This window comes from Doryrhamphus excisus, chromosome 10 (genome assembly GCF_030265055.1).
Source record: "Doryrhamphus excisus isolate RoL2022-K1 chromosome 10, RoL_Dexc_1.0, whole genome shotgun sequence".
In the NCBI taxonomy this organism is placed as follows: Eukaryota; Metazoa; Chordata; class Actinopteri; order Syngnathiformes; family Syngnathidae; genus Doryrhamphus; species Doryrhamphus excisus.
This window is the reverse complement of record NC_080475.1, coordinates 20,751,139-20,771,413: the sequence shown is the minus strand read 5'-3', so window position 1 is coordinate 20,771,413 and position 20,275 is coordinate 20,751,139. Positions and strand designations below refer to the sequence as shown.

The 20,275-nt window shown below is 42.1% G+C and overlaps 1 protein-coding gene across 4 annotated transcripts in view; it reads left to right on the top strand.

Moving 5' to 3' along the window:
• Positions 1-20,275, top strand: part of LOC131136498 (retinoic acid receptor gamma-A) — a 64,134-nt gene that overhangs the window by 26,775 nt on the left and 17,084 nt on the right. The window contains exon 1 of one of the 4 annotated variants that reach the window (XM_058083385.1): positions 12,393-13,031. The exons of the other annotated variants lie outside the window; for them this stretch is intronic. Within the exon in view, the coding sequence (XP_057939368.1) occupies positions 12,887-13,031 (145 nt within the window). The 5' untranslated portion in view covers positions 12,393-12,886. Of the gene's footprint in view, positions 1-12,392; positions 13,032-20,275 lie in introns of those variants that run through there. 4 annotated transcript variants of the gene reach the window in all.

Below are 20,275 nucleotides of genomic sequence, written 5' to 3'. Positions count from 1 at the left end.
CCGTGTGGAAGTGGTATGTTTTTGGCTATTTAAGTTGAAAGGAAATAACTTGAAGGCTACCGTTTAGGTCGCTAGCTGTCTAGTTTGCGAGTTAGCATGTGTCTCAAGACCCTGCAGTTGCGCAATATGTTGTAAATAAAAAGAGTATAAATGTGACTATAGTCGTGTTTTGTCATGTCTACAGGGCTCTAATAATGCTTTGTTCATTTTAATATGAAAAAAATCATTTGTCTACCCACCAACTATATGTGGTTTCTTTAGTTTTTATTATTATTATTATATTTATTTATTACTGATTGATTTTCTTTATTCTTGATTAGTTTATTTATTTTCATCTTATTTTGTGCAGAAAAATAAAAATTAAGATATTAGAGAACAGTGGAATTTTTTATCAGAGCTTTTCTTGTAGAAAATCGGAACCAAAACACTGAAAAAGTTTATATATTTTTCAGATTTTAATAAATGCGTTGTTTTTTTTTTTGGAAAACCTGATGCGGCCCACCCTTGCCCAGACCCTAGCTCCAGTGGCCCCCAGGTAAATTGAGTTTGAGACCCCTGGTCTTAAGTCTTAAGTCTTGGGCATAAACAAACCAAAGACAAATACAACAGCTTGTTATGTGCTATATTATGCCATATTGTACACTAACCAGGCGGGTGGATGCAAACCAAGGCAAAATTATTACGTTTGATTCATGTTCATGTTAAAGGTTAAATAACTGTTATTAGCTATCCTCCCTATCCGTGTGGAAGTGGTAAAAGCACTGAAAAAGTTTGTAAATTTTTCCGGTTTTTTTTTTTTTTTTGGAAAACCTGATGCGGCCCAGCCTTGCCCAGACCCTAGCTCCAGTGGCCCCCAGGTAAATTGAGTTTGAGACCCCTGGTCTTAAGTCTTAAGTCTTGGGCATAAACAAACCAAAGACAAATACAACAGCTTGTTACGTGCTATATTATGCCATATTGTACATTAACCAGGCGGGTGGATGCAAACCAAGGCAAAATTATTACGTTTGATTCATGTTCATGTTAAAGGTTAAATAACTGTTAATAGTTATCCTCCCTATCCGTGTGGAAGTGGTAAGTTTTTGGCTATTTAAGTTGAAAGGAAATAACTTGAAGGCTACCGTTTAGGTCGCTAGTCTTAAGTCTTGGGCATAAACAAACCAAAGACAAATACTACAGCTTGTTATGTGCGATATTGTGGAATATTGTACACTAACCAGGCGGGTGGATGCAAACCAAGGCAACATTGTAGCATAAATTTGGGATTTAATTGGGATAACTTAGGTGGACTTTGTGAGAGATAGCCCGGTGCCGGACTAAGGTAGACTTCATTCATCAAAAAGCGCTTAATAGCCAGGAAAGGAGTTTGTTCATCCATGAGAGTCTTTTCCTTGCGTGCCGCGGCGGAGTCCAGTATCGGTTCATCCCTGTCATTACGGGAGTCTTTCAAACAAACAGTTGGAAGCCCATTAAGGCCACTTACTATGAGATAACATCGCCGCTGAGCCAGTGAAACACCTCGCTAAGCTGTTGCCTATCGGAGCCGCGGTGCCGTGGCCTGCGAGCCAGCCACGGGGATGTTTTGAAAAGCTGTTCGGTCATTTTTCCTTCCGGGTTGCGGCCAAGTCTGAATTTTGAGGTCTCCGCTTCAAGTATTAAAAGCCCCATGTCAGGTTTTATTTCTGAAAATGTCGCTGGGCGGAGTAGAAAACGTTAATACAAAGGAATGACTGGCTTGTTGGGGCTGGTGGTAAAATGCCATGAACTTGCTCGATTGCGCCTCCTCTGGTGAAAGGGGGAAGTGTTTTAGTTGATGTACATAGTATATTAGTACACGCCCACGCAGATGCGCTGGCATGAACACGCTGCTGCCAGGCGTGAACGTACACATCCGCATTCAGGCGCGTTTGCGCCTACACGATCTCTGAGGCAGAACGGTTTTGAAAAGGACAAATAATTAAAAACACTCGCGTTCCCAAAGGAAGGCACTCTTGTGCTTAAAGACGCCATTTTTGTGGGTTTTGTGGTTTCACACCAAATGTTGCAAATGATAGTGAAATATGAGGCAAAGCGACGACTTCTCTGTCGGGGTAGGGGGGGCAGCCATTTTAGTGTTTTATTTATTTAAATAAAGTTTAAAGTGCTGGGTTGCAGCCTTGCCCGAGGTAGCTGTTGTGTTAGCATGCATATTTTTGCGCGTATGTGAAAAAAACATACATAAGTCGCATTTTTTGCGGGTAATTTGTTTATAAACTACTGTTTTTTCTGGACTATATGTCGTACAAGGCCAAAAATACATAATTAGGTAGAAAAAAACATACATAAGTCGCATTTTTTGCAGGTAATTTGTTTTATAAACTACAGTTTTTTCTGGACTATATGTCGTACAAGGCCAAAAATACATAATTAGGTAGAAAAAAACATACATAAGTCGCATTTTTTGCAGGTAATTTGTTTTATAAACTACAGTTTTTTCTGGACTATAAGTCACACAAGGCCAAAAATACATAATTAGGTAGAAAAAAACATACATAAGTCGCATTTTTTGCGGGTAATTTGTTTATAAACTACTGTTTTTTCTGGACTATATGTCGTACAAGGCCAAAAATACATAATTAGGTAGGAAAAAAACATTCATAAGTCGCATTTTTTGTGGGTAATTCGCGGGTAAGTCGCTCCGGAGTATAATGATTTATGCAAAAATGCATAATCAGGTAGAAAAAAATATACACAAGTCGCACTGGAGTATAAGTCGCATTTTTTGCGGGTAATTTATTTTATAAACTACAGTTTTTTCTGGACTATAAGTCGCACAAGGCCAAAAATACATAATTAGGTAGAAAAAAACATACATAAGTCGCATTTTTTGCGGGTAATTTGTTTATAAACTACTGTTTTTTCTGGACTATATGTCGTACAAGGCCAAAAATACATAATTAGGTAGAAAAAAACATACATAAGTCGCATTTTTTGCAGGTAATTTGTTTTATAAACTACAGTTTTTTCTGGACTATATGTCGTACAAGGCCAAAAATACATAATTAGGTAGAAAAAAACATACATAAGTCGCATTTTTTGCGGGTAATTTGTTTATAAACTACAGTTTTTTCTGGACTATATGTCGTACAAGGCCAAAAATACATAATTAGGTAGAAAAAAACATACATAAGTCGCATTTTTTGCAGGTAATTTGTTTTATAAACTACAGTTTTTCTGGACTATATGTTGTACAAGGCCAAAAATACATAATTAGGTAGAAAAAAACATACATAAGTCGCATTTTTTGCAGGTAATTTGTTTTATAAACTACAGTTTTTTCTGGACTATAAGTCGCACAAGGCCAAAAATACATAATTAGGTAGGAAAAAAACATTCATAAGTCGCATTTTTTGTGGGTAATTCGTGGGTAAGTCGCTCCGGAGTATAATGATTTATGCAAAAATGCATAATCAGGTAGAAAAAAAATATACACAAGTCGCACTGGAGTATAAGTCGCATTTTTTGCGGGTAATTTATTTTATAAACTACAGTTTTTTCTGGACTATAAGTCGCACAAGGCCAAAAATACATAATTAGGTAGAAAAAAACATACATAAGTCGCATTTTTTGCAGGTAATTTGTTTTATAAGCTACAGTTTTTTCTGGACTATAAGTCGCACAAGGCCAAAAATACATAATTAGGTAGGAAAAAAACATTCATAAGTCGCATTTTTTGTGGGTAATTCGCAGGTAAGTCGCTCCGGAGTATAATGATTTATGCAAAAATGCATAATCAGGTAGAAAAAAAATATACACAAGTCGCACTGGAGTATAAGTCGCATTTTTTGCGGGTAATTTATTTTATAAACTACAGTTTTTTCTGGACTATATGTCGTACAAGGCCAAAAATACATAATTAGGTAGAAAAAAACATACATAAGTCGCATTTTTTGCAGGTAATTTGTTTTATAAACTACAGTTTTTTCTGGACTATAAGTCGCACAAGGCCAAAAATACATAATTAGGTAGGAAAAAAACATTCATAAGTCGCATTTTTTGTGGGTAATTCGCAGGTAAGTCGCTCCGGAGTATAATGATTTATGCAAAAATGCATAATCAGGTAGAAAAAAAATATACACAAGTCGCACTGGAGTATAAGTCGCATTTTTTGCGGGTAATTTATTTTATAAACTACCGTATTTTATTTTCTGGACTATGTGTGTTTGGGATCAAACAATGACCTCAACTTCAGTAGCCGCCGCTTCCATGTAAGCTTCTCCGACAAGCCGGGATGACCTTTAACCCCTGTGTGCTCGTCTTGCAAACTGTTTTGTCACTTCGCTTTTCCCGAGTACGACGCTCCGGGACACGCATCCTTTTTCCGTCACTCCATCCTAGACGACAGCTGTCCGTCATGGTGGCGTTCGGTGATTTATGAGATTCATCGGAGGGCAACGTTGAAGGGAAAAGACGACAAGATGATCTGTAAACGTTGAAATATTTTTCTCCAAAATATTTGAAATTGATTATAATGCTCCATTTTTACGGAGTTTGAATGGAAGCTAGCTTAGTTTAGCAAAGCATGCTAGTGCGGCTGTTTACGAGTGAAATAAGGATGAGAGGCAAATTTATTCTTCCATCCTAACCGTCGACGGACGCACAGCGCGATTCTGGCCTGTTTGCCACATTATGTCGAATTTTTTGGGGCGGAATTTTGTAGCAATACGTGCATTAGAAAAGTTAGCCGAGCTCCCGCCGTTTATAAAATGTAAATGATTTTTGTATTTAGCTAACTGACGTATCAAAAACTAGCATATGGTTCATATCGATATAGACTGGATTTAATGTCTCATGTTTTCAAGATGGCGCCGCCCAAGTGCTAGCTAGTTATGCGAGCTCTGTGTCAGCGTTTTTAATAGTTTAATAGTACTTTATTTATTACTTTCTTATTGTTTTTTGTGCCTTACTGACCCCTTAAGAAAGTGTGCAGCTATGGATGTTCATGTTGTGACCTTTGTAGCTTCCCGCCGGCTCCATTGTTTACACTTGGGAGCAGCTGTTAGCTTTGAGCACACGGAGCGATCGGAGATCCCCCGCAGAGATACAAAGGAGGAGAGGCTGCATAAAAAATGGACCGTCTGTCGTCATGGGGAACGTGGCGTGCTAACGGCGCTAATCCCGCTACAGAAAGTACAGCGTGATTACAATGAAGATTGAACATTTCTATATTGATTTAAAGATAACATACTACAGTAAACCTCGGATATATCGGATTCAATTGTTCCCACTGGTTTTGTCCGATATAAGCGAAATCCGTTATATGCGTATATCGGAAAATGTCCGTTTTACGCATATATGGGATTTATATCCGGTATATGCGTAAATGGGATTTTATCCGTTATAAAAAGGCACTTCCTTGACTATGTTTCCAATGTACCTGGACGCGCAGGCAACGCTGCAAACGCTGCAAATGACGTCGTATAGCGGCCTGTCACGATTCGGCGAATCGGAGCGCCACGATGCGGCCATCCGATATATGCGAGGGAAATTTCATGGAAATGCATTGGAACGGGACTGGAGATTTTGTCCGAAATAGGCGAAATCCGTTATAAAAAATCCGATATATGCAATGAATTTTTATTGGAAATGCATTACAGAAAAATCGGTTCTTTTTTATCTGTCCGTTGTGAGAGAATTTCCGATATATCAGAGTCCGATATATCCGAGGTTTACTGTATTTGATTATTCATCGCTTCATCAAAGGATGCCTTATCTTTCGACTCGGATGACTGTTAGTAGGGATGCCCCGATCCGATCACGTGGCCGGAAATCAAGCTTGATCACATAGTTTCACACTTGATCGGAATCGGAATGTGGGAATGTTCTCCCTGAGCGTTTGTGGGTTTTCTGCGGGTATTCCGGTTTCCTCCCACATTCCGAAAAACATGCTAGGTTAATTGGCGACTCCAAATTGTCCATAGGTATGAATGTGGGTGGGAATTGTTGTGCCCTGTGATTGGCTCGCGACCAGTCCAGGGTGGACATGGATGATGGATGGATGGATCATGGATCATGCCACCAGGGATTTTTTTCAGCAGAGATATATGAAAAAAAAAATGAAAATACGATCAACTATATATGACCTCCGTTTGTCAGCCGCTTGATCACCGCAAGTCATATCGGATGCAGACTTTCCGCTAATTGGACCCCATTTAAAACGAGGGCCAAATCTTCCTAAGAAATAAAAGAGCCATCTGCCTCCCGTCATCGGCGCTCCGGCAGCCACGATCGACACGGTAAATTAGCCATGCTAGCTCTGGTGCATTTGTGTGCTCTTGTGTCGGTGACAGATTCGGTAGCGCTCATCGTCCTTGATCTATCAGTGACGCCGCTGCCTCCTCGCCTTTCATAAACAATCCGGCATCGTCTGACATCCCGGCTTTCATCTCCCCGGGCCGCCACCGGTCGCGAGATGACAGCTCGTTGAGGCTCCTATTTGGGGAGAAATTCCCCTCACGTTGCTCTTCTAGTTCTGGTTCTAACCAGCGCTGCTCGCCGTTCACCAAATAAAGCAGCACCGCGCAGAACAACCTCTTTTGTTTTCCTGACAATTTAAGCACCCGGGAGTTTTTTTTTGTGAAATGGATAGTCCGTGCTAGATCTGCTTCTCCGATGATATCCAACCTAAACCCTGGTGGCTTACGCACTCTGAAGTTCCCTTACCCTCGCTTCGCTCTCTCCGCTCCCTCTCCGCGGAGCCTTCCCCTCGGATTTCCTCTTCTTATCCCTTTTTTCAAGTTGCAGCCAATCGCCCTGAGTTCTGGAAACTTACAGAAACTTTGAGGGCGCTTATGCCCGCTTTGGAGAGAGAAAAGTGGGCTAAGGTTGCTGCTAAAGCAAAGGCTACAAATTGTGCTCCAGCCTTGACAAGATGACTTACGTAGATAAAGGGGCTACTATTCAAACCGGGAGAGATTCGCTATCGGAAAGCAAAAACTGAGACGCAAGTCGTTCCTACGTGAAAAAGGCAGGATTGTTTTTTTTGGACCTAACTGTGAAAGTAGTTTTTTTTTTTTTTATACCGCATAGCACAAGTAGCAAAACATCACGACAGCGCAGCCACAGAGAGAGAAAAGAAGTTGAAAGATGTCCAGCGATGATAACGACTGGATCCGCTTCTGAGATAAACGTGGCTAAATCTCTCATTTATTGTGATAAGATGAACTGAATTACTGGTGAGCTAATGTATTCAAGATATTTTCACCATTTGATTGTTTTACATCAAAATCTATAATAGATTTGGGCAAGTCTAAGTTAATCTTTGATCATTAAATTGCACTTTTTGGCAAGAAATATCTTAAGACATCAGGTGGTTGAATATGTTATGAAAAACAAACCCGAGTATCGCTTAAAACAACAAAATTCCCTTGGGAATGCAAAAAGTGACATATTGCAGGCGAGGTTTGCCACCAGCTGCTTATAATGATCTGCCTTGGAAGAAATTCTGATGCAAAAGTTCATGAAATTTCTCTGTCCACTACACTACACAAATAAAAACAAAATATTTTATGTAATAACTCTTTATTAGCGATCTAAACCGATGTCGCTACTTTAGTTCCGGAAACATTTAGCTTATAGACCAGTGTAATGTGAAAAGTAGCGCCATGCTAAGTCCAAGGCTTCTGAGATAAAAGGTTCTAAATCTCTCATTTATTGTGATAAGATGAACTGAATTACTGGTGAGCTAATGTATTCAAGATATTTTCACCATTTGATTGTTTTACATCAAAATCTATAATAGATTTGGGCAAGTCTAAGTTAATCTTTGATCATTAAATTGCACTTCCTGTCAAGAAATATCTCAAGACATCAGGTGATTGAATATCTTATGAAAAACAAACCCAAGTATCGCTTAAAACAATTAAATTCCCTTGGGAATGCAAAAAGTGACATAATGCAGCCGAGATTTGCCACCAGCTGCTTATAATGATCTGCCTCGGAAGAAATTCGGATGCAAAAGTTCATGAAATTTCTCTGTCCACTACACTACACAAATAAAAATTGATGTAATAACTCTTTATTAGATATTATTTAATAGATTTACTTAATCTTCGATATTTAAGTTACACTTCCTGTGAAGAAATTCACCAGAAATATCTTAAGACATCAGGTGATTGAATATCTTATGAAAAACAAACCCAAGTATCGCTTAAAACAACTAAATTCCCTTGGGAATGCAGAAAGTGACATATTGCCGGCGAGGTTTGCCACCAGCTGCTTATAATGATCTGCCTTGGAAGAAATTCTGATGCAAAAGTTCATGAAATTTCTCTGTCCACTACACTCCACAAATAAAAATTGATGTAATAACTCTTTATTAGCGATCTAAACCAAGACAAATGTCGCTGATTTAGTTTTGGAAACATTTAGCTTGTAAGCTAGTGTAATGTGAAAAGTAGCGCCGTGCTAAGTCCAAGGCTTCTTAGATAAAAGTGGCTAAATCTCTCATTTATTGTGATAAGATGAACTGAATTACTGGTTAGCTAATGTATTCAAGATATTTCACGATTTGATTGTTTTACATTAAAATTTATCAGCATTTATTATAATAGATTTGGGCGATTTTACTTAATCTTCGACATTTAAGTTACACTTCCTGTGAAGAAATTCACCAGAAATATCTTAAGACATCAGGTGATTGAATATGTTATGAAAAACAAACCCAAGTATCGCTTAAAACAACTAAATTCCTTTGGGAATGCAAAATGTGACATATTGCAGCCGAGGTTTGCCACCAGCTGCTTATAATGATCTGCCTTGGAAGAAATTCTGATGCAAATGTCTGCTACTTTTCATGAAATTTCTCTGTCCACAAGACTCCACAAATAAAAAATGTATGTAATAACTCTTTATTAGCGATCTAAACCAAGACAAATGTCGCTAATTTAGTTCCGGAAGCATTTAGCTTGTAGGCTAGCGTAATGTGAAAAGTAGCGCCGTGCTAAGTCCAAGGCTTCTGAGATAAAAGGGGCTAAATCTCTCATTTATTGTGATGAGTTAAAAAAACTAAATTCCCTTGGGGAATGCAAAATGTGACATATTGCAGCCGAGGTTTGCCACCAGCTGCTTATAATGATCTGCCTTGGAAGAAATTCTGATGCAAAAGTTCATGAAATTTCTCTGTCCACTACACTACACAAATAAAAACAACATATTTTATGTAATAAATCTTTATTAGCGGAAGCATTTAGCTTGTAGACCAGTGTAATGTGAAAAGTAGCGCCGTGCTAAGTCCAAGGTTGGGGGCTAGCTTGTGACATTTTGTCATAATTCTTGCATTTTTGTGCCCATTTCCGTGTTAGCTGACATATGTGATATCTCCCCGAGATATACTGAGGTAAATGACTCAAAGGGATGAGATGTCATGTCAAACCTGGATGTGACGAGGAAGAACGCTGAGGTTGTGCAAGAAGAGCTAAAAAAGTCTGGTTACTTAGTTGAGAATATGGTTCTGCTGTTGTTCAGTGTCTCCATTATGGCTGCCGATCCGTTTCTGTGCTGAAGCCGTCAAAAGAAGCCCCGGTTTAAGGCTTCACACACCACTGTGTTGTTGACCGCTTGGCTGGAACCTCAATGAGCGCGTACACAGGAAGTGGCAACAATGTGTTGTATACGTCTTATCTGTAATCGGCATCAGAGCGCCAGACAGTAGTAAAGCCTGACTTTCTGGGTCTCTGACTCAGGTGTATACCATAAGGGTGCCGGGTCTGGTGACACGTGATTGGTATGAAATCGTATCACAAATACTGGGAACTGAAGCTTAGACGTCACACGGTCGGCCTGGAAATGAAACTCCAGACCCCAGAAACAAAAGAGTAGAACTTTGTGTACCAAAATAAATCAAGTCTGGATAAAACTGGCCACGGGTAACTCGTTGGAATGGTGGGACTTGTGAGCCAGAAAGTAAGGAACCAGGGCAAGATAAGTTTTTTTGGGGGGGTTAGTGGCCCAGTGGGGGTTTCTTCTTGAGTTCAATCTCTCTGGCCGGGGGAAGGAAGGGGAGGAGGGAGGCAAGGCAGGGACAGGCCTAGGTCAGCAGCAGAATGTGTGAGTATGTGTAAATTAGATGTCTAAACCGGGGGTCTCAAACTCTATTTACCTGGGGGCCACATCAGGTTTTCAAAAAAAAAAAAAAAAAAACGCATTTATTAAAAACGGAAAAATGAATAAACTTTGCTTTGGTTCTGATTTTCTACAAGAAAAGCTCAAATATCTTCATTTTTATTTTTCTACATAAAATAAGATCAAGAATAAAGAAAATCAATCAATCAGTAATAAATAAATAAATATAATAATAATAATAAAACGGCAAATAATAAAAACTTAAGAAAGCACATATAGTTGGTGGGTAGACAAATGATTTTTTTCATATTAAAATGAACAAAGCATTATTAGAGCCCTGTAGACATGACAAAACACGACTATAGTCACATTTATACTCTTTTTATTTACAACATATTGCGCAACCGCAGGGTCTTGAGACACATGCTAACTCGCAAACTAGAGAGCTAGCCACCTAAACGGTAGCCTCCAAGTTATTTCCTTTCAACTTAAATAGCCAAAAACTTACCACTTCCACACGGATGGGAGGATAACTATTAACAGTTATTTAACCTTTAACATGAACATGAATCAAACGTAATCATTTTTTCTGGGTACATGATACCATACAGCATCCATATCAAACTTGCGCGGGGCCGCACTGACATTAAACTTTCATATCAAGGTGGGGGGCCTCAAACTAGTGTCCTGCGGACCACATTTGGCCCGCGGGCCGTGTGTTTGAGACACATGCTAACTCGCAAACTAGAGAGCTAGCCACCTAAACGGTAGCCTCCAAGTTGTTTCCTTTCAACTTAAATAGCCAAAAACTTACCACTTCCACACGGATAGGGAGGATAACTATTAACAGTTATTTAACCTTTAACATGAACATGAATCAAACGTAATCATTTTTTCTGGGTACATGATACCATACAGCATCCATATCAAACTAACATTAAACTTTCATATCAAGGCGGGGGCCTCAAACTAGTGTCCTGCGGGCCACATTTGGCCCGCGGGCCGCATGTTTGAGACCCGCCAAAAAAAAAAAAAAAAATGCTTACAGACTTCCCATACGTGGACAACGTTGCAGCTCATCGTCAGTCCCGGCAAACAAATCCTGATATTCCACTAAACACGTGGCCACCAGGGAATGACTTAGCCCCATTTTCCAGGATGCTGTGAAACGAGCTGCTAGGAAAAAAAAAAAAAAAAAAAAAAAAAAAAAGAAAAGGCAGGAAGGGGGATGAAAGATGAGTGTGAGAACAGAGCGTATGGATCATAAAAATGTGACTCATGGTGGTGATTATTTAATGTGAATCTGATCCAGGACCTGTTGTTGGAGGTGGAGAAAGTGCAGAAAGAAGCAAAGGAAGCTTTGGAGCCATCTTTAATAGATACATGGTGTTTGTCTTCTGCCATGGCTGTCCTATTGTTGCTGTTATTGCTGCGTCCTCTTTATGACCTGACGTCCGTATGAGGAACCGTATAAAAACTACTCATGTTGTTTACTGTTTGTTGCGAAAAAGAAGCATGTGACCTGGTGTGATGTTTGACTCCCTTTTGATGCTATCAGTTTATCACAATAACCCATCAACATAATTTCATAATTCTAAGCATTTTCTTAAAAACTAATATAAAGACGTGAAAGTGCGAGACAGGAAAAAGAGTGAAGTGTTAAGCAGAGGAAGAGGGGGGGGTGGGGGCGGGTCGGGGGAAGAGAATGCACTCTGTGTTTATGGAGAGCCTTAGCCAGCAGCACAGATTGACAGGAAATTGTGTCTTTTTTGCCTGCTGGGCCGTACCACTTGTACCGATCTGACAGGGGGGAGATGAATGTGAGGAGCACAAATCGAAGGCATTGTATGATCGTGTATGTCCCATGGTACTTATTTATGGTCGGCGAACTCCTTATTGATGGAATATCCCTGTGAGGGAATAGCTGGGATGAAGAGATCGGATTGTCTGTATAAATGCACCGCAAGGCAACGTTCCATTATCAACCTGGGGGGGGGGGCATCTGGTTGTGGGTTCAACCACAATGTTGTTTCTCTCTTTCTCACACACTCAGGAGTTTAATATGGTTATGATTAGAGACGGGTGTGTGTGTGGGGGGGGGGGGGGGGCTCATAGTTACAGGGGTAACTGGGGGAGGTGCGATGAAAAGATGGGTAGGCACCAGATCTGAGGAGATGGGGGTGAGATCTGTTTGTGTTTTTAAATTTTTAATTTTTTTTTTTTTTTTTTTTGGGGGGGGGGTGTTTGCGATATATGAAAGACAAAAAGAGGCTGCCACAAAACGACTAAGAAGACTAGAACAGGAATAAAGTTTTTCTTCTAACCAGATCGGCTCCTCTACTGGCCCGGCCCCCAGTCAGTCCTCCCCTCCCCTCCCCTTTCTGGCATTCTAGCGCTCTCTCCTCCCCCCTCTGTGAGCGTCATGCCGAAGCAGTTGGTTCACTCCGCCGTGTCTGGGTCTCGGGGAGAGCAGCGAGAGGCTGTTATTTAGGTCTGTTACAGCAGACGGGGAGCAGCAACACCCAGAGGCGGTTGGGGGGGGGAGACCACCGAGTCACGGTCACTACAGCTCAGCCACACTGGGACCAGATCCGAACGAGTCCAAGTCTGACAGTGACTGACAGGCGGACATAAACCCCCACGGGACATTGAAGGCGGCATTTCCAGGCGGCGAGGTGTTGCCGCAGATCGTTGCAGTCTCTGACGTCCGGGGGGTGGTGGGGGGACCGAGACTGAGGGCTTGTAGAAAGATTTTTTTTCCTGAAGGGTGTTGGGGGGGGGTACCATGTTCGACTGCATGGAGGCGTTGGGAATGGGCCCCCGTCAGCTCTATGATGTCACCAGCCGCGGCGCGTGCATGCTGCGGAAGGCGAGCCCCTTCTTCGCGGGGCTGGACCCCTTCGCTTGGACGGGCAGTGCCAGCGTTCAGTGTGAGTGGCATCTTCTCTGGTTTTCTCACATGACAACCGTTTTTTTTTTCGTTCTGTACTTCACACACACACACACACACACACACACACACACTTGGAGTCCATACTTTGCTGTCTTCCACAGCGGGCTTGTTTACCCCTCGGGGTTGGGCCGAGGGGCTGCTGTCAGGGGCTACAGAGCAGCACAGGAAGAGCCTCCTCTTCCCACAGCTGCTTTGAGCTGCTCAGCCATCTGAGAGAAACTCTGCTATGATATGATATGCTGTGTGTGTGTGTATTCCTAGTGTGTATATATATATGTGTGTGTATTCCTAACGTGGTCTCGACACAAGAAAGAAGGTTTCTGATTCGGTTCTCATGAAATCTTAATGACAAACGAACCCCCCCCGCCCCCTCGCTCGATATTACAGATGATAAAAGTTGAACATAGCCCACCGCGGCGTCGAAAAGGTCGAAGGTTTGTTTACGCTTTTGGATACAAGATGGATAATGATATTCTTGTGGAGCCCAACACCGAGCCATGAATTAATAAGCAGATGAATTATTCAATGAGAAAATGGATGAATAAATCACAAATGCAGAAATGAGTTTTTGCACGGTGAAGATACTAGTGGTATTTTTTTTTCCTGGGGCCCCCTGTTGTATGTACTTCCAAGGGGGGGGTACTGTTGCCGTGTCAGAGACCATGCGTGATGGTGGGATAAGTGGGAAGGAAGTGGGAAAAATATACTATTGGAAGACAGCAGTTAGCTAAACATGGATGCAGAATTGGACCCCCTGATCATTTTTCATTTTTTTTTTTTTTTTTTTTTTTTTTTTTGTCCATTCTTCTGCTTTTTTGTTCCTTTTCACTGCCTGAGGTTGTAAGGTTGGGGGGGGTGTGGGGGGGTTTGGGTCATTTGTCTTCATTAATCGTGAAGACACCAGCGTTTCAGTGGCTGTCATGCACACTGGCTCAGCTTTAATGAAGACAGATGCCCTGTCGGGGGGGTGGGGGGGGACTCCAACCTCCAACCTACTCTGCTTAGTGAAGTGAGGGGGGGGTCCTGATGATAACAAGATGAAATGTTTATTGAATCAATCAGGCATCCATTAAAATTTGATGTTTTTTTTTATTCCAGAACTTACCCCCTTAGATTCCAGAAGTACGTTTTGTGTACTTCTTTGTTCCAGAAAATCAAAGAAAAAAAAAAAAAAAAAAGTCCAGAGAATCTGCCCCCGGGGGTAAGGGAGTGGAGTAGCGGAGGCCGCTGTGGTGTAGCGTTTCAGCTCTCAACCCAGTAACCTTTTGTAAACAAGGCCGGCCGCCATGAGGAGCCATTAATGCCTCTCTTTACCCAAGTAGTTGCCCCTCATTGTCCTCATCGGTGAATTCCTGATGAATTGACGTCGGAGGCGGCTCCAGCTGCACCCGCAGTCTGGCTCGGGGATGCCACGCCCCGAAATAACCACTTCACCTCCCGTTAAAAACATGTCTTCTACGGTCCTGGTGCTAAATATGTCACTAGCGCTAGTCCTGTAGCAAGTTTGTAGTCGTTTTTTGTTCACCAGAAGGAGACCCCAATGTCAAAGGTTAGTCCGAGGATACAGATTTCCTTGTCAAATGGGACCCTTTGGATTGCGTAATGCCCCCTAAGTGCCTTATACTCCATCCGAGATGCCTTACACGTAAAATAACAGACACTGATTCACTCGTACGTCAATGAGAACTGAATTAGTCAACTGCCGGGGAAGCCATTTGGGGGGCGGACCGAGCCGACCAATGCCCTCTCCGTCAATGTTCATTTGCTTAGAAGAATGAGGCAATTACGCTTAGCGGTTCTCCAGGGTCACGGGAAGGGGAAGCGTGTTTCTGTGCCGCCAAAAAACGCCGTCCTACAGCTCCATTTTTTTTTCCTGCAACGTTTATTATTTTGGAGCGAGACGACGACGCATCCTTAGATAACGCGTCCATCGGCCGACCACAAACGGCTTCCTCTGACCGCTGACACATTCGGGAACCTGATCATGTTCCCTGTGATGGAAGTCCGGAGTTGTTTCATTCTAATTACAAAAGATTCAATTAAAAGATTAGAATGCCCGAGGGGGGGGGGGGGGGGGGGTCCGGGACGGCGGATAGATAGCGCTATCTTTCTGGTGGTGTTGTTGCTGAGTGTCTGCGGGGACAGAATGAGGAGCTCTAATGAGGACATGGCTGCTATATACATAAAGCTAGTTGATGCTTTCAAGATAAAGTCAAACGAAGCAGTGGTGTTCAACCACTGCGCCGCGGAACACTAGTGTACCTTCAGGAATTATCCAATATCACTTTTTAGAATTAACATTTATTATTGTGCATTAGCGCCATCTGTGAAACAGAATCTAAACCAGGGGTCTCAAACTCAATTTACCTGGGGGCCACTGGAGCTAGGGTCTGGGCAAGGCTGGGCCGCATCAGGTTTTACAAAAAAAAACAAAAAAACGCATTTATTAAAAACTGAAAAATATACAAACTTTTTCAGTATTTTGGTTCTGATTTTCTACAAGAAAAGCTCTGATAAAACATTCAACTGTTCTCAAATATCTTAATTTTTTATTTTTCTGCACAAAATAAGATGAAAAATAAATAAACAAATCAAGAACAAAGAAAATCAATCAATCAGTAATAAATAAATATAATAATAATAATAAAAACTTAAGAAAGCACATATAGTTGGTGGGTAGACAAATGATTTTTTTCATATTAAAATGAACAAAGCATTATTAGAGCCCTGTAGACATGACAAAACACGACTATAGTCACATTTATACTCTTTTTATTTACAACATATTGCGCAACTGCAGGGTCTCGAGACACATGCTAACTCGCAAACTAGAGAGCCAGCGACCTAAACGGTAGCCTTCGAGTTATTTCCTTTCAACTTAAAAAGCCCAAAACTTACCACTTCCACACGGATAGGGAGGATAACTATTAACAGTTATTTAACCTTTAACATGAACATGAATCAAACGTAATCATTTTTTCTGGGTACATGATACCATACAGCATCCATATCAAACTTGCGCGGGGCCGCACTAACATTAAACTTTCATATCAAGGCGGGGGCCTCAAACTAGTGTCCTGTGCGCCACATTTGGCCCGCGGGCCGTGTGTTTGAGACACATGCTAACTCGCAAACTAGAGAGCCAGCGACCTAAACGGTAGCCTCCAAGTTATTTCCTTTCAACTTAAAAAGCCCAAAACTTACCACTTCCACACGGATAGGGAGGATAACTATTAACAGTTATTTAACCCGCGGGCCACATTTGGAAAAGTTTGTTTTTGATTCAAACTAAATTTGAAGACTGGACAGACGAAAAACTGGCAATACGGAGAAAATGGAGTTTAAGACCCTTGTGTTTTCAATTCAATCGCCCCCCCCCCCTTTTTTTTTTTTTTTTTTTCATGTGCGCATCTACTTCCTTCCAGACATGACAGTCGCTGATTGTGGATTCTATATGTAGATCCTTCCACGTCAATGAATGCAGTTTTTATGGGGCCTGTTTGGGCTGGCGTTGGGGCACCCGGACTGCTGGGTCTAATCCAGAGACAGTCTGTGCGCCGGGCTGGATTCCACAGACCCGTGTTGGAATCCGGTGCGGCCCTAATGGCAGTTTATAGCCGCCCCCCCCCCACCCCAACACCAACCCCAACCCCTCAGCAGAGTCAGTAACACGGCTGTAAATAAAACCCATCAGCCATGTGGAGGATGAACACGTCACATCGGCGGCTGACGTCGGATTGAATCGACTTCAAAGCGTCGTCTTACATTCGAATCATCGGTTAAGCAAACGAAGCAAACGGCTCCACGAGGCTGCGTGTCAGGAGAGTGTAAAATGTCGACTTTTCATATGTGGCTGCCGCTATTGTTGCTGTTTACCGAGAACTGAATCCCTGGCTCATAGGCGTGGGCAGTTGGCAGCGTTCACGCGTGTGTGTGTGTGTGTGTGTGTGTGTGTGTCTACATTTGTGGCTTCATCGCTAACGGCCAAGCCCTCAACTTAGCGAGGTCGATGCGTGTACGGCGTACATAGGAGCACGCGTGTGCGAAGAGAGCGGCCGAGGTTGTTGACTGACGGCTCGACTCCAGCGTTGCTAGGTGACGACGAGCCTGACGAGCCTGACCGTCCCCCCCCCCCCCCCCCCCCCCCCCCCCCTGTGGGAATGACCTGTGTTCGTGCAGCACTTTTTTTGGCAGGCAGCGGCCAACTTGGACTACTATTGTCCAAGTCCAAGGGCGGGCGGAGCGTGATGGAGGATTTAGTCCAGGGGTGGGCAAACTTTTTGACTCGCGGGCCGCATTGATTTAATAAAATTGACGGGGGGGGGCGAATATATAGTATATATAGAATATATAGTGCAGGGTCTTGAGACACATGCTAACTCGCAAACTAGAGAGCTAGCGACCTAAACAACTTAAATAGCCAAAAACTTACCACTTCCACACGGATAGGGAGGATAACTATTAACAGTTATTTAACCTTTAACATGAACATGAATCAAACGTAATCATTTTTTCTGGGTACATGATACCATACAGCATCCATATCAAACTTGCGCGGGCCGCACTGACATTAAACTTTCATATCAAGGCGGGGGCCTCAAACTAGTGTCCTGCGGGCCACATTTGGCCCGCGGGCCGTGTGTTTGAGACACATGCTAACTCGCAAACTAGAGAGCTAGCGACCTAAACGGTAGCCTTCAAGTTATTTCCTTTCAACTTAAATAGCCAAAAACTTACCACTTCCACACGGATAGGGAGGATAACTATTAACAGTTATTTAACCTTTAACATGAACATGAATCAAACGTAATCATTTTTTCTGGGTACATGATACCATACAGCATCCATATTATTAGAGCCCTGTAGACATGACAAAACACGACTATAGTCACATTTATACTCTTTTTATTTACAACATATTGCGCAACTGCAGGGTCTTGAGACACATGCTAACTCGCAAACTAGACCGCTAGCGACCTAAACGGTAGCCTTCAAGTTATTTCCTTTCAACTTAAATAGCCAAAAACTTACCACTTCCACACTGATCGGGAGGATAACTATTAACAGTTATTTAACCTTTAACATGAACATGAATCAAACGTAATCATTTTTTCTGGGTACATGATACCATACAGCATCCATATTATTAGAGCCCTGTAGACATGATCATTTTATAAGCCACGCTACTGAGGGGATGTCCAACACAAGAAAGGCATTCTCACTCGACACATTTGACACGTTCACGACGAGGTAGGCGCTCGTCTCCGGCGGCAGACGAGCCTATCTTTACTGTAGTCGTGCTGTCTGGAGGCCAGGATGTGTCAACTCCTGCTCCAAACTTGCAGCGTGTCCACAAAACAGCCCGAGAGAAGCGGCGAAGCTGTACTGACAGACAGGAAGCCGTCCGGCAAAGAAGTGTGGCGCTGCTGGGGATGATTTATGGTGTCTTCAAGAATGTGGCCCACTGCAGCATATACTCTCATGGAGTGTTTAGGACTTTTTCTAGATGTTTCTATCTCGGAGTTTTTGGTTCTCATGGAAAAATGTGACTTTAGTGTTCAGTTGTAAGAAAATAGGAAAAAAATATTAGTCATTTCTGATATGAGCTGTGAAATGGTAGCAGTTTCTCAAGCGATACGAGGTGGGCTCGTGCCCGATTGTTGCCGTTTGAGTTTCAGAAGTCACCACAGTGACACGCATGGCAAATCACTCAGATGCTGGAAAACCACAATCGTTTCCTGATTGCTGTCTCGCTCTGTCGTTCTTCCTCCTGAGCTTACTTTGACTCAAACCCTTCTTTTTAATGTCCTTTCTTCAAGATGAGAATGAAGTAGACCGGGGGTCTCAAACACGCGGCCCCACTAGTTTGAGGCCCCCGCCTTGATATGAAAGTTTAATGTTAGTTTGATATGGACGCTGTATGGTATCATGTACCCAGAAAAAATGATTACGTTTGATTCATGTTCATGTTAAAGGTTAAATAACTGTTAATAGTTATCCTCCCTATCCGTGTGGAAGTGGTACGTTTTTGGCTATTTAAGTTGAAAGGAAATAACTTGAAGGCTACCGTTTAGGTCGCTAGCTCTCTAGTTTGCGAGTTAGCATGTGTCTCAAACACACGGCCCGCGGGCCAAATGTGGCCCGCAGGACACTAGTTTGAGGCCCCCGCCTTGATATGAAAGTTTAATGTCAGTGCGGGCCCGCGCGAGTTTGATATGGATGCTGTATGGTATCATGTACCCAGAAAAAATTATTACGTTTTTAATTAATGTTCATGTTAAAGGTTAAATAACTGTTAATAGTTATCCTCCCTATCCGTGTGGAAGTGGTAAGTTTTTGGCTATTTAAGTTGAAAGGAAATAACTTGGAGGCTACCGTTGAGGTGGCTAGCGGTCTAGTTTGCGAGTTAGCATGTGTCTCAAGACCCTGCAGTTGCGCAATATGTTGTAAATAAAAAGAGTATAAATGTGACTATAGTCGTGTTTTGTCATGTCTACAGGGCTCTAATAATGCTTTGTTCATTTTAATCTGAAAAAAATCATTTGTCTACCCACCAACTATATGTGCTTTCTTAAGTTTTTATTATTTGCCGTTTTATTATTATTATTATATTTATTTATTACTGATTTATTATTGATTTGTTTATTTATTTTTCATCTTATTTTGTGCAGAAAAATACAAATGAAGATATTTGAGAACAGTGGAATGTTTTATCAGAGCTTTTATTGTAGAAAATCGGAACCAAAGCACTGAAAAAGTTTGTATATTTTTCTGTTTTTAATAAATACGTTTTGTTTTTTTTTTGTAAAACCTGATGCGGCCCAGCCTTACCCAGACCCTAGCTCCAGTGGCCCCCAGGTAAATTGAGTTTGAGACCCCTGAAGTAGACGGATAAAAGTATTGGGACATTTGGCCCGGTGGAAGAAAAGAATAAGGATAGTCGTCCTAGTCTGCGCCGTGTCTTATTCGGGTGTGCAGTGCTTCCCTAACGGGTGGGAGTGGGAGTGGGAGTGGGAGTGGGAGTGGGAGCGGAGTACTACTGTTGTTGTTTACGTTAACCTCCCGTCCCTTCACTTCCTCTGACAGAGCGAGTCCGAAGCCACAGCGGGCTACTTCTACTTTTGTAGGTTTCTATTGTTGCGGAGAGGAAGCAATAGCAATTGAATGAGCGGAGACAGACAGGTGAGATCCAGGACTACAGATGGTGAGAGGAAGTCTGGG